General features: G+C 46.2%; 1 protein-coding gene across 9 annotated transcripts in view; it reads right to left on the bottom strand.

Moving 5' to 3' along the window:
* The window catches only part of LOC146830635 (uncharacterized), a 310983-nt gene extending 306320 nt beyond the window's left edge, over positions 1-4663 (bottom strand). For 5 of the 9 annotated variants that reach the window (XR_014961463.1, XM_085604822.1, XM_085604819.1 and 2 more), the window contains exon 1: positions 4407-4663. Coding sequence is in view for 8 of the 9 variants with exons in the window: in XM_085604822.1 (XP_085460948.1) it covers positions 4407-4472 (66 nt within the window). In the remaining variant the exon portion in view is untranslated. Of the gene's footprint in view, positions 1-4399 lie in introns of all 9 variants that reach the window. The other 4 variants (XM_085604816.1, XM_085604817.1, XM_085604820.1 and 1 more) reach the window with 1 other exon arrangement.
* Positions 4664-13075: the final 8412 nt, after the last annotated feature.

Raw genomic sequence — 13075 nt, 5'->3', positions numbered from 1 at the left:
GTGCCTATAAAATTCTGTACACACTGCAAAATAAATCCAACTCAACAATAGATGCATGAATGCTTAAAAACCATGATAAAAAATCCAAAGCATCATCAACCTTGTGCAAAATACTCATTTGGTTACTAAAATAGTATGAATACATATTATAAACTGGTATGCTTTCTATATATCTAAAAAATCATGATTTCATTAATACTGTGTAAAATAAGAAATCATATGTAAACATTCCTTTTTCTGTAAACAGTTCATTTCATTATTAGACAAATGTCCTCTGTGTGCAAAATGTATTCAAAAAAAGTGCTGGTGCATTTGTCTTACCCTTGAAAGTTCTTAAGTGCTAAATACATTGTGTGTTGTTACATGAGCCTATGTGTTACAACTACACTAAAGAGAAAAATCGAACTGGGGGATGAGGTTCAGCATAATAAAACCATAATGGATTAAGATGTCTTCCTGTATGTTCCTATTTTAGTACCAAACTAACATTAAAACAATATTGCGGTTAAAGCCAGGTGTATAAGTCTTGCGTCGTGTTGAGCTCATGCGGCCTTTACTGTCAAGTTCTAGAATGTATTTAGTTTCAAGGCGCCTTAGAATAGCCTCCCTGTTTCCTCCTCTTCTTGGTGGAGGGACTCTATCTATTGCATAATACTTTAAATGATCCAAGCTACTGGAATGGACCTCTTCAAAGTGGCGGGCCACCGAATAGGTAATACCTTTGTTGGTGATGGCCCGCATGTGCTGGAGTATTCTCTTGTGGACCTGCAGTTTTGTGCTTCCCACATAACACAGTCCACAAGAGCACTCCAGCACATACACGGCGAACTCGGACTTACAGGTCAAAAACGTATTTATGACTGTAGGTTTATCTTTAAAAGTTGTTAAAAACTACGTTTTGCTTTCCCCATATTTGCACGCCCTGCATATCACACAACGAACAAACCCTTTACGATTAGCCTGCCAATTAGTACTTTTTGTAACTTCTGGACTGCTGCTAACTAGATAGTCTTCTGTGCTAGGTGCCTTCCTGTATGTTATCAGGGGAGTAGTTGGCATTTGATCCCCTTTGATTGGGTCATTTTGCACTAGGTGCCAATTGTTTTTGACTATTTTACTCAGGCTGTCCTTTTGTTTGTTGTATGTGAGAATTAAGTGAGGGCTATCTTCAGTGGCTGTGCTATTCATTCGTTTAGTTTTGGCTGATGGTTTGAAGAGTACATTTTCCTGTGGTTTGACTTTAGTTCATCTTATGGCATCATTAATCGTTTTTTCTTTGTACCCTTTTTCTAGGAAACGAGCTTTGCACTCACTCTGTGACACGATTAGATCTGATATGTTACTGCATATTCTTCGAATTCTTAGCATTTCCCCATAGGGTATGCTAAGAATTGTGTGCTTGGAGTGGAAACTGCTCGAGTGCAATATAGTGTTCCCGGATGTTGGTTTGCGATACAAGCGTGCTTCTAAAATGTTGTTAGAAACGTACACGTCTACATCCAGGAAACGTATTGTACTCTCATTGATGGAATATGTGAGTTGGATGTTGATATTATTGTTGTTCAAACATTTTATAAATTCATCTGCACTCTGCTTGTCCCCCCACAAGACCAAACATAAATCATCTATGAATCTGACAGATTTAATTACATGCTTTGACCATACTTCTGCATACTTGTTTCTCACTTCCATTTCATCCCACCACCCCATGTAAAGGCAGGCGTAGCTGGGTGAAAAGCTCACACCCATTCCTACGCCTCTCACTTGATGGTAGACCTGTTGTTGAAATAAAAAGTAATTGTTATATAAACAAAACTTAGTTGGGTCCATTAACATTCTATTGTGGGTGTGGAATTCAATAGGTCACTTTCCCAGAAAATGTTCCAGAGCTCTCATACCGTCTTGATGGTGTATTGACGTATAAAGGTTACTGACATCCATGGAGATCAATAAAAAATCTTGTTGCCACTGAAATCCATGTATTTGCCTCAGGAAATCTGTCGTATCCTGTACGTAGGACGGTAACAATTTTACCTGTTTCTGTAGGAATGAGTCAATATACACTGAAACATTTTCTGTTAGTTCTTAAATAGCAGGGATTATCGGTGGGCCAGGAGGGTTGACACTGTCTTTATGTATTTTAGGGATAAAATACATTTCCGGCAAAATTGGGTAGTCATTTAAAAAAAATCTCAGTTCATTATGATTGATTAGGCCACTGCTTTTCCATGCCAGTAACTTCGTATGCAGTATGTTTTGTGCTGTTTTAGTAGTGAGTTTGTTACTAATCTTGTAACAGCTTTGATATCCTAGCTGTTTTGATGCTTCTTCCATATATTGAATTATTGGCCAAACGACCACATTGCCGCTGATTGTTGATATTTCAGTTGGTACGCATTCTGTTTTTTCCTTGTTGCTTGTGTTTTGAAATTTGGAGTTCTTATTTCTTTTATTAAGATTTCATTGAAATTGTCGATGGAATCTCTCGTTAGGACTGGAAGAAACTTGGATTTGGGTTTAAATTTGGTCACTGGTGCTGCATTGAGATTGACTCCTTGATGTACCATTAATTGTTGTGTGGAATCTATATTTGGGGACTCACTGCTTTTAGTCTGTAATTCCTGAAGGTCGAATATTAAGTAGGCCTGGGCTAAATTTCCGTTCCGCTCGCGGAAATTGCGATAATTTGACATTTTCGCGTTCCGCTGAGAGCACAAAAATGTCAAAATTTCCGCATTCCGCAGCTTAGCGATAATTTGTTTCTTGCTTGCGCTGTAAAATAATACATTCTCACGCGCGCGCGATCGCCTTACCTGAATCCCCGCGTTTGCCGACAAGTTTTCCCGATCCGGTCGCGCTCTCCACGAGATGTTGAATTGTTGGTAGCCATTTGCGCTGTCTCGCGACAGTTCGCGCCCGCAGTAATGTCATTGGTCGCGCGATCACGTCTTTCTTCTCGCGATCATGCACCGCGAGAAGAGTGAAAACAAGATGGCCGCGCCCACGAGCAACCGCATGGGTAAGTTGGCGAGCCACGACCACGCAGAAAGTACCGCGAACGGGCGGGAAAAAAACTTCCGCATCTTCGCGATATTTCCGCGTGTTTGCGGAGATTTTTAACATTTTTGCGATAATTTGCGAAAGTCACTTTCGCAAATTCCGCCCACCCCTAATATTAAGCTGACATCTGAGGCTGTTAAAGAACTCATAGCAATGTTCACTGATTCTAGAGATGTATATGCAATATTACTATCTTGCCTAAGCTGATGATACTTTTGTAACTTTAGTTTTCTGATTAACTTGTATATATCTACACGCACTGTGGATAATCAAAGTTACTCTCAGAGCAATATGTGAGCCCTAACGCCAGCAGCTGCTGCTCTGCTGCATCCTGGTTGATGGTAGATAAAGGACTGTGCTGGCATTTTCCATTGTTGGGATTATTGGCGGCGCCAACCCCTGTTGTTCTTTTTGTTTGTTTGCCTTTTGGCGCCTCCTTCTCCTTCTCTCTCATCATTTTGTATTCCTCCTTTGTCTATTCTGGATTTTTCTTTCCGGGGGCGTATGGTCTGTCATCTTGCCTCTCTTAAAAAATTCAATTCCTCACCTATTGTGCGTTTTGGAATTTGTTGATTTGCCCCTTCAATTGATCGCACATTGAGTTCTGTCTCAGACTCTCTTTCCACAGAGGAGCTCAAATCAGAAACGGAGGGCGTCGTTGGCAGCCCCCTGCTTGACGCTGCTGAGGAAGCAGGGACCTTTCTCCTTGTGTCTCCTTTTTGTGCTGCCCTTGCTTTGTCATACTTACGAGAGAGGGTAAATATCTGACCTAGGTCATAATGATTCTTATCCCTTTGGAATTTGTACGTTTTTCTCCTTTTGATTATTTCCTCCTCTTTTTTCAATCGTGCCAACATGTCATCCCGTATTTTCATTGTTGTACCATTTGTCTCCACTTGGCTTATTTGTTGATTCAAATCATCACTTTGTACCAATAAATCATTTCTTTCAATGTCAACATATTTTAGCAAGATCCCAACCAGTCTCCGTGAGGACTCTAAATTACATTCTCCCCACTCATGTAGCATACTTGGGTTAGGACTGTCATAGCTAGGGGCCAGCATGATGCGCAAGCCGTGCGGCATCCTGCCTACTTCCAGGTACCTAGATAGTGATTTATGCTCCCACCATTTCGCCTGTTCGGCGCGCATTAGCTTCTCCAATTTTTTATACATGTTCTTTATACTGGAATTGCCTCCTCTGCTTCTGTTACCATTCCCGCTAGACTGAGATTGCAATGGGGCACATGCTGTGTCAGAAAACATTTCACCAGCTGCCACCTCCATTCCTCGTAGTACGTCGGCAGCTATTCCTTAATCAGACACTCGTCTTTGCACACCTCTCACCGGATTTTCTTGGATTGTTCCTCCTCCTCCGGGGCTTCCACTCGTGGTCTCGGCGTCCTCCGACATCAGTCCACTGCTTAGCCGCAGTTGGGATGTTGCGTTCCTCTGTCCGGGGACTTGCTCGGCTTTCTCCTCCAGGAGCAATCATATTGGACAAGGCCGAGCGCTAATTAGCGCGGGCCGCCATTATGGCGGTCGGACCGGTCCCCGGGGGGGGGGGGGAAAGGAGGAGGTGGGAGCACTCCCACCTACCACATTGTGCGTCCAATAGCTGGCGCTGCTGCGGGACATGAACCGGAAGCACTTTAGTGCTTCCGGTTCACGAGGGTTTCCAGCTTGGGGGTCCGGCCGGTTTAGACCGGCCTGGCTCGTGCCCCCTCCTTTAAAAGGGGGTGTGGGGAGCAGAGCAGTCTCTTGTTCTGCTCTCCCCACGGGCACAGCACCCGGGCCACCGGCGGCCCGTAATGTATTTTCTCTTTTGTTTTCCCTGCAGGTTTGCGATATCGTAGCTGTGTCCAGCGCAGGAGTGGCGGAGGAGCTTTGGTCCCGGGGAGGAGCAGGCAGCGGCAAACAGAAGAATATTCCAGCCGGAGGCCCCCAAGGCATATTGGGCAGCATTGTCAACGTTGGCCCAGTGTTCATCGCGGCGGCCCACATCGTTTTGCCCTGCCGAAGGCTGCAGTGGGCACCAGGGCAATGGGTAGTTGGTAAGGGCGCCGGTGTTCTGCGCGCTAGTTATGGTAGCGGTCGGGGGGCGAATAAAAATGCTCCCGCCGCGTTTTTTGTTTGTGCAGCACCTTTTTTCGGGGATTTATGCGAGAGGCGCAGAGGGGGTCTATTCTGTCGAGCTTTACCTCGAGCCGCTGAAGGGTCGTGGTTCGGAAGCGAAAAATGAGTGGACAGTATAGAGGTGCTGGCTGTTTAATAACAATGCTAACGGTTGCTATTTTGAAAACGTGGGGGCCGGGTTCGCGTTTGGTCTGGTAGCGGTCGGTGGGCGAATTATGTATGCTCCCGCCGCGTTTTTTATGTTGTGTGTTGTGGCCTAGATGTAGTTATTGATCCATTGCAAGTAGATTTTCTAGGAATACCTGTTATTGCGCGATATTTTCGTGAACAATATTTTCGGACAACATACGGGTCACAATAATCCGGTACGATATCAGAGGACCGATCCTCACAGCTGGCAAACTGTGGCAGCCAGTTGCGGGTTGCAGTTTGGAGACTGGCCCAACCTCAAGTCTGAGCCTATATGCAGCTCTATGAATGTCGCCCTAGTTCTGGTACACCTTGCTGTCACTTCCTAAATGACTATGACCCATGGGGGCTTTGGTGGAGCTTGTCTCAGCGAGTCACAAGCCGTGTGAGTTGCGCCCACTGTTGCCAAGGTGCTTTGTGTCCCGGGTATCACTGGGGTCCTGCCACCACCTTTTAATGGAAGGAATGAGAACTCGAGCAGGTGATGACTGCTAAAAGGCAGGATGTGGAATTAATATGCACTCAGTATTCATGCACGGCTCCACTATCGACTGAAAATGCATTACCCACATCGCCGCCATGGATGTTCTTGCTGTTTTATTTTATTTACTTTGTGACGTATTGAATCCTTAGTTAGTGCAGACAGCAGAGAAGGCAAACAAAACTCAATTAGTCAAGTGGAGTATTAGGGCTATTAATAGGATAACCGCATGGCTCTGGGCCACTGGATTCAGGCTGATCCAGCACTCATTTTACCAACTCTCTTCGGAGGATGAGCCTGTAATCAGGGTGCGGTGTAGTCAAGAATTGATGTTAGAGTGCTTTCTGGTGGAACGAACAACAAACTCAGGAGTTGGATGAAGTCACGTGACCTCTGACCTCCAGCTTGGGCAACTGCAGGGTTACCAAATAGCATTGTGAATCATTGTAAGTTATTGTAGGTTCTATATAAGGAATTAGTGTGTTTTACCATACCCCTCAGCAAGGTTCTGCCTCGGACTCTGTGTGGCTCTTATGAGGCTGCCAGTAGGCTTTGTGATGGGAATCTGAGGATGTCTTCCATGGAGAACTCCTGGATTCCATGTGGCATGATGATCTGCGTGGATCTAGCCACAGTTTTATATAGTGCAAACCTGACAGAGCGGCATCAGGGCGCTTTACATGCGCACTGGTTGCATTACAGACGAACACATTCATTTTGGTTGGAAACGGGGAAATTACGTGACTTGCCCAAAAAATCACAGGATGTTGAGCGTCCCTGCCAAGACTCGAACCCGGTTCCCAGCTTCCATTACTGGTTAAGGTCCTAGACTCCAATTCTGATGGTCAGGGGTTCGAGTCTCTGATTTTCAAGGGCAGGTGTTTTTAACAAACGCTGAATTGTCAAGCGTCTTTATATCACACTGTTACACCTACGCATGTAGCCTGTCAGTCAATAGATTGGAAAGATGTTCCAAAACTGTGAATGGGTGTGAAGTTACTATTCACATCGGACAGTAGGTGTGGCACGATATAAGCTTGATGGAACCTTGATGCGCACACCGGTATCACTTGGCATTTGGATGAGGCGCCATGCACAGTATATCAAGCAGTGTGATATCGGTAGGGTGTTCGAGAAGGGCAGCATGCTTTCACACACATACAAGTATGGATGACATTCGTAACAGCAGAGTTCTCTGCACGCACCTGAGTCTGCCTTCGTAGTGCATAATATCAGTACGCTACTATTCCCTTTAATAAGAGCATATGGGAGTCATCACATTTACCATCACGCTAGCGCGCTACCTTGTGGTGAGGCAGACTATACAGCGGTTTAGGAAAACACGCAGGGATCATTGTTTGGACACCTATGTCACGCCAATGATACGGGCCAGAGTGGGTGGTCAGTGAATGTTTTGTGTAACACTCGATGGGAGTGCTGTTGAATAAGAAATTTATCAACAAACAATAAGGTCAGCCTACTAATAGTCTAACGGTGGTTGGGCAGGGGACATACAGTGATATTGTTGGCCACCACATACACCCCCCTTTGTTAGATATGGTTGAACCTAGGCAGAACACATATCATATAAGTCAGGCGGATGTGTTACTAATGCAGACTAATGTTGGGTCTGCTTTTTGCTCACCCCGATGTCCATGAATAGCTGCGACACTGATGGTTTAAAGTCTGTGTTCCTTTTTATCTCCTAGGGGTGCCTTGCTGCAGAGAAATGGGGTTGTTCTTGCTAAATTTATAAAAGTTTTTTTTAGGTCAAAACCAGGACGTTATATAAAAGAAATGGGAGGGGTCTCAGTGGGTAACTTTGGCAACAATGATCTGCAGCTGTCTTCAATATTGAGTTGGGCTGGGGGGCTAAAGGGGCCAATGTGTCCACTTTAGGGGCCCGTGTTTGACCTCATGGACCCGGGTTCATATCTCGGTGGGTTCATTCAGCCTTTATCCTTCTGAGTCGAGAAACTGAATATCATTGAGTTGGGTAACAATAAACATCTGTGATGTAGCGCCAAGTTGCCCCCTGGCGAACGTGAGCTCTGCAAATCGGTACGGGAGGCAACTGAAGTTGACAGATAATACTGTGCGTAGAAGGTACTTCTCGACAACACAGCGCCTCACTATGTGTTCCCAATGTAAAGCAACATCATGGTCAGAGGCTAGAGGCCTTGAGATTCCACTGAGCAGTGCCGATAGGGCATATGCCCCCTGTCTGAGGACAGGGATTGGTTTTTACCATGGGTGGCATATGGGATCTACTGGAAAAACCCTTTGAGAAGTGCACAGTGGGTGCCAGACACTCTCATTGGAAGTCACATGCAATGTTCCCTATGTAGGCTATGTTAAGCGGTCGTAATAGAAAGTCTGATTTCAAATGTTACTCAAGAAAATGCAACTGGGGCTATGCTAGGCGCTCTTAATTGGTAATGTGATTTTCAATGTTCCGCATTTGATGCAGATAGCGCTATGCTAGGCGCTCTCATTAAAATCACATGCAATATTCCCTATGTAGGCTATGCTAAGCGATCAGAATTGAAAGTCTGATTTTAATGTTCCTCAAGTAAATGCAACTGGTGCTATGCTAGGCGCTAGTAATAGTAATATGATTTTCAAACGTGCCTCACCTTATGCGAAGGGCATTATTCAGGCTACGGTAAGCGGTCAGAATTGAAACTCAGATTTCAAGGTTCTTCAGGTAAAAGCAACTGGAGCTATGCTAGGCTCACTTAATTAGTAATATGTTTTTCAATGTTCCTTCCCTCAATGCAAATGGCGCGATGCTAGGCGCTCTCATTGAAAGTCACATGCAATGTTCCTTATGTAATAGAACTGAGGCTATGCTAAGCGGTCAGAAGTGCCAGTCGGATGCCAATGTAAAGTTTAAAAGCACGGCTTCAGGTCAGCCAGCAAGGTGTATATATACGGTATATTACCCGTTATTCTAGTAGTTCCACAAGCAAAGCCTTGCGAAGGCGAACATATCCCTGCTTGTTAAAGCATGAAGACAGCCTGGTTAACTCGCCCTCATAACGGAATGTTAGGAGCATGACTGCTTCCTAGGGGCATTTCATCAAGACATTTCAAACCGGGGTGATGTCATGTCAATATATTATAAGTCCTTGGGTGTCAGTCTCGAGAGGCGCCTGCCTGTGTGGTCATTTACACACACTATCAGTACTTATGATGTCACTACATCCAAGGCCTCATGGTCACACCTTCGAGAGTGCCATAAGCGGTGATATTACAAATATGAATATGAATTAAGAGTCGGTCGTCAAATAGCATCTATGCACCCACCACAGGTACACGTATGCATTGGAAGCTGGTTATGTCACCCTTTAGCTCTGCGCCTGTGTGCTGGTACACGTACGCTCGTTAGGCCTGTGGATTGTCACACAGTACCTATGCACCCTTTTGTGCTCATATACTTATGATGAGTTATGTATTGTATCAAGCAAAATCTCGGCACCTTTGTGCCTGAACGCTGAGGCATTGGGATGTCCGTGTCGCACGGTACCTATGCACCCTTTGTGCTTGTGCAATCAGGAGGTACATGCCTGGGGTTCCTCACCCCCTTTGGGCTCGTGCACTTCTACTATTAATGTGTTGTGCCACACAGTGCCTCAGCGCCCTGGTGCCCGAACACTTATGCAAGGGATGTCCATGCTTGTATCACGGTACCTATGCTTGGGCACATTCCGGCATTAGATGCCCAGGTCATATCATACAATACCTACGCACCCTGTGTTTTTACACTTTTCACACTAGATACTATGGGGTAGTCGAAGGGCCTGGCATGCAAACCGCATCTTTTGCCCAAAGGCGAGGTGCGCTAATCATCTGTGTTTTATGTTCCTTTTATGTAAGGTGGATCCATGAGGGTGACACCTGGGAGGTGACGCACACCGCAATGACGGCGAGCTGTCAGGGCCACTTCTGCTACGTGGCGATGGGTCTCGCCTCACTATCTTTCAGTTCAAGAGTCATGGGTTTCGCCATCCACGACGCCGGGTTGGTTTTCGGCTGACTTGCTGTAGCCCATCGGTTCTGTTCATATGAATTACAAGTTTCTTTATCCTGTGACTCAGGGTGAAGTTTAGATCAGTACACTGGTACATGGTATCAGGCACAGTAGTGTAAGTGTTAGCCTGTCAGTAGAGCAATACACTGACGGATGTTCTATTTTCAGGTTTGCATGCAGTTTCATGAGGTCATGTGGCGTAAGTCGGGAACAAGAATAGAGTTAGCCCATTGGTTCTGTTTCACGCGAATGGCAATCTTCTTTACCCTGTGACTCAGGGAGAAGTTTGCATCAGTGCACAGGTACATAGTATCATGCACAGTAGTGTAAGTTTTTAGCCTGTCAGTAAGGCAGTACACTGACGGATGCGCTATTTTCATGTTTGCGTGCAGTGTCCCGAGGCCAGGGGGCGTAATTTGGGAACGAGAGTATAGTTACACGGACATGCACCTAAGGGGTAACGACCCGGCTCGCCTGGGACTAAGGGTTGTAGTTGAGTCCCGGGGCAGGCGGATTGCAGGACCTTCCTAGTGGGCTGAGAGGGAGGACAGATCGTCGGGCAACAATGCTGTCCTGTGGCGGTAAGGTCATGATTGGTAAGCATAGTCTTCGGTCCTTAGCGGTCAGAACCATGTAACTCCAGGGGCAGTGACAGCCGGTAGGTAGGCTGTCGGGGTGCGGGGGCCGGGGGAGTTATTCTTTCCAGTGGGCCTGTGGCGACACGCGCATGCGCATCAGGGCGCAAGTATGCAGAATTTCTGCAGCCCCCGTTATGGCGTTTAAGGCACAGGGCGCAGGCGGGGCCCGGGGGAAAGTATCCGTCCGATTAGCTGTACCCCCTGCGCAAGCCAACTTCGGCAAAATAATTTTCGCGTAGTTTGCTGGGATCTGGAGGTTGCCAGTCATTGACTTTGCCGTACGCTCTAGCGGGGACACGCAGAAAGTGAATATATGTATTGTTAGATTTACGGTAGGAGTGTCGTGTGTATTAGAGTTAAGGATAGCCATGTGACATCATCTGTCTAACAATGTATTTGGCCTTTCTGCGTAATTGTACATAATGTTAATAAATGTTTTTTAATTTTGCAATAAATACGGCCGGGGGGGGTTACTCCCCCCTAATCCAAAATTGGTGTGGACTCAATACTTGCCTTGAAGGAGGGAGGGAGACCTCATCTGGACAAAGGCTGTGGGTACCAAAGGTAAAGAGGGGACTTGGGGGAGTACCAGGCCATAATTCTGGTTTGCACTGGATCCGCCTTGGACCAAATCCTCCGTACTTCTTTCTTCCAGCGTTGGATTTAGTCTTTGATACCTATATGTATATATAGCCCAATCGCAGATACTGACAAAGAGGAGCGCCACAGCCTCTGGAGTCGGGGCCTGTCTCAGGTGTGTCAGACACCTCAAAAGAGTCCTTGGAACACACGCACCCTTCAGCTATTTGAAACAGACCACACCGACGTGCTTTTTAAGTTCTTTATTTTCAGGCAGAAAACAGCATAACGCGTTTCAAGGTAAACACCTCTTAATCATATGCCACAGATCAGGGGTGAGTTTGTTGGCTTTTTTAAATAACATAACTCAAACATCGAATAAGGACCAGTGTCCATGTGTTTCATTTAAAGAGGCAGTCCGTGTACATGTTTTTGTATTCTTTCACATAGCAGGAATGGTAAGTACTATCAATGATCGTATTCAAGATGGTGCCTCTGTAAGTCAGATGTTTTTCCGTTCATGTTTCCATTCCTGCATTCATATATTGTACTCCTTCGTTACTAGGACCACAATGCCCATAATGCCTCAAACAATGTCCTGAGGTACTTGATTTCTCCGATGGTGTTTTTGGCAAAACTTCACCTGATTTTAACCGTGTACCACAAATGCATTAATTGCCTTTACTAGGATTAGTACCATATTGCGGCTACATACAATGGTCACAGAAAAGATGGAATTCCGCTACCACCCCATTTTTTCCGGTTTGTTACTTGCATTGAGATCGATATTGGGCAGCACGATGTGCACAGGGAAGTCCCTTCCGCAAACCCTGGCTGATTGCAAGTCCATCTCCCGGGTGAGGCGGGCTTTTCAATGTGGCCCTTCCATTCACCATGGCAAGTATCTCAGCCGGCAGGCACTCTGTTCAACATAATCCAATTGCAGATACTAACAAAGAGTAGCCCCACAGTCCCTGGAGTCGGGGCCTGTCTCAGGTGTGTCAGACACCTCAAATATTCCTTGGAACACACGCACCCTTCAGCTACGTGAAACAGGCAACACCATGTGCTTTTTAACCCCTTCAGCGCTCATGACGGAGCCACTCCGTCATGAGTCACGGGTGCCGTGTGCTCATGACGGAGTGGTTCCGTCATGCTGCGGCCGTTGCCCGCCGCTCCTCCCACGCTGCGCTGATTCCCCGCCTGTGCGGGCGATTAGCGCAGTGGGCGGAGTCATGACGGAACCACTCCGTCATGAGCACAGCTCAACCGTGGCTCATGACGGAGTGGCTCCGTCATGAGCATAGCGCCACCGCGCTGCCCCCAGACCCCCCCCAGCGTTGCGGCGGAACTCCCGCCGCAGCGAAGGGGTTAAGTTCTTTATTTTCAGGAAGAAAACAGCATAACGTGTTTCAAGGTAAACACTTCTTAATCATATGCCACAGATCAGGGGTGGGTTTGTTGGCTTTTTTAAATAACGTAACTCAAACATCGAAGAAGGACCATTGTCCATGTGTTTGATTTAAAGAGGCAGTCCGTGTACAGGCATGATGTGTTTTCCTCCTTTGAGGATCTGGGCCCTATACCTTTACCTAAGTCAGACTATGCCAGGGCACTGTCCCAGTATTTTTCTGGGCATTCCGACATCATGTTTGTCAATTTTGTTTTTGAGCTGCTTGCGCCAACCTGGTCCCCCCTGAGTTTAGGGGTCGACATGCCTTTACATAGAGATACACAGGCACTATGCCTCTATGCTCAGGGATTTACTGTGTGTGTTGTGTATGTTCTTTGTGTTACCTGCTGTCTAGTACCTGGTTGTGCGGATCAGTTGCAACTGGACCAGCCAACTTCTTCAGGTGACCTCGATTCTACCCCAAAACTCTGTTTGGGCACAATGCCATTACATGCCAGGACCACTGTGCCACATACTAATGATGTCCCGTCTGTGTACTGATTTGTA

Source organism: Triturus cristatus, chromosome 5_1 (genome assembly GCF_964204655.1).
Source record: "Triturus cristatus chromosome 5_1, aTriCri1.1, whole genome shotgun sequence".
Lineage (NCBI taxonomy): Eukaryota > Metazoa > Chordata > Amphibia > Caudata > Salamandridae > Triturus > Triturus cristatus.
Note: the sequence above shows the minus strand (reverse complement) of the source record. Positions and strands in the feature narration are given on the sequence as shown.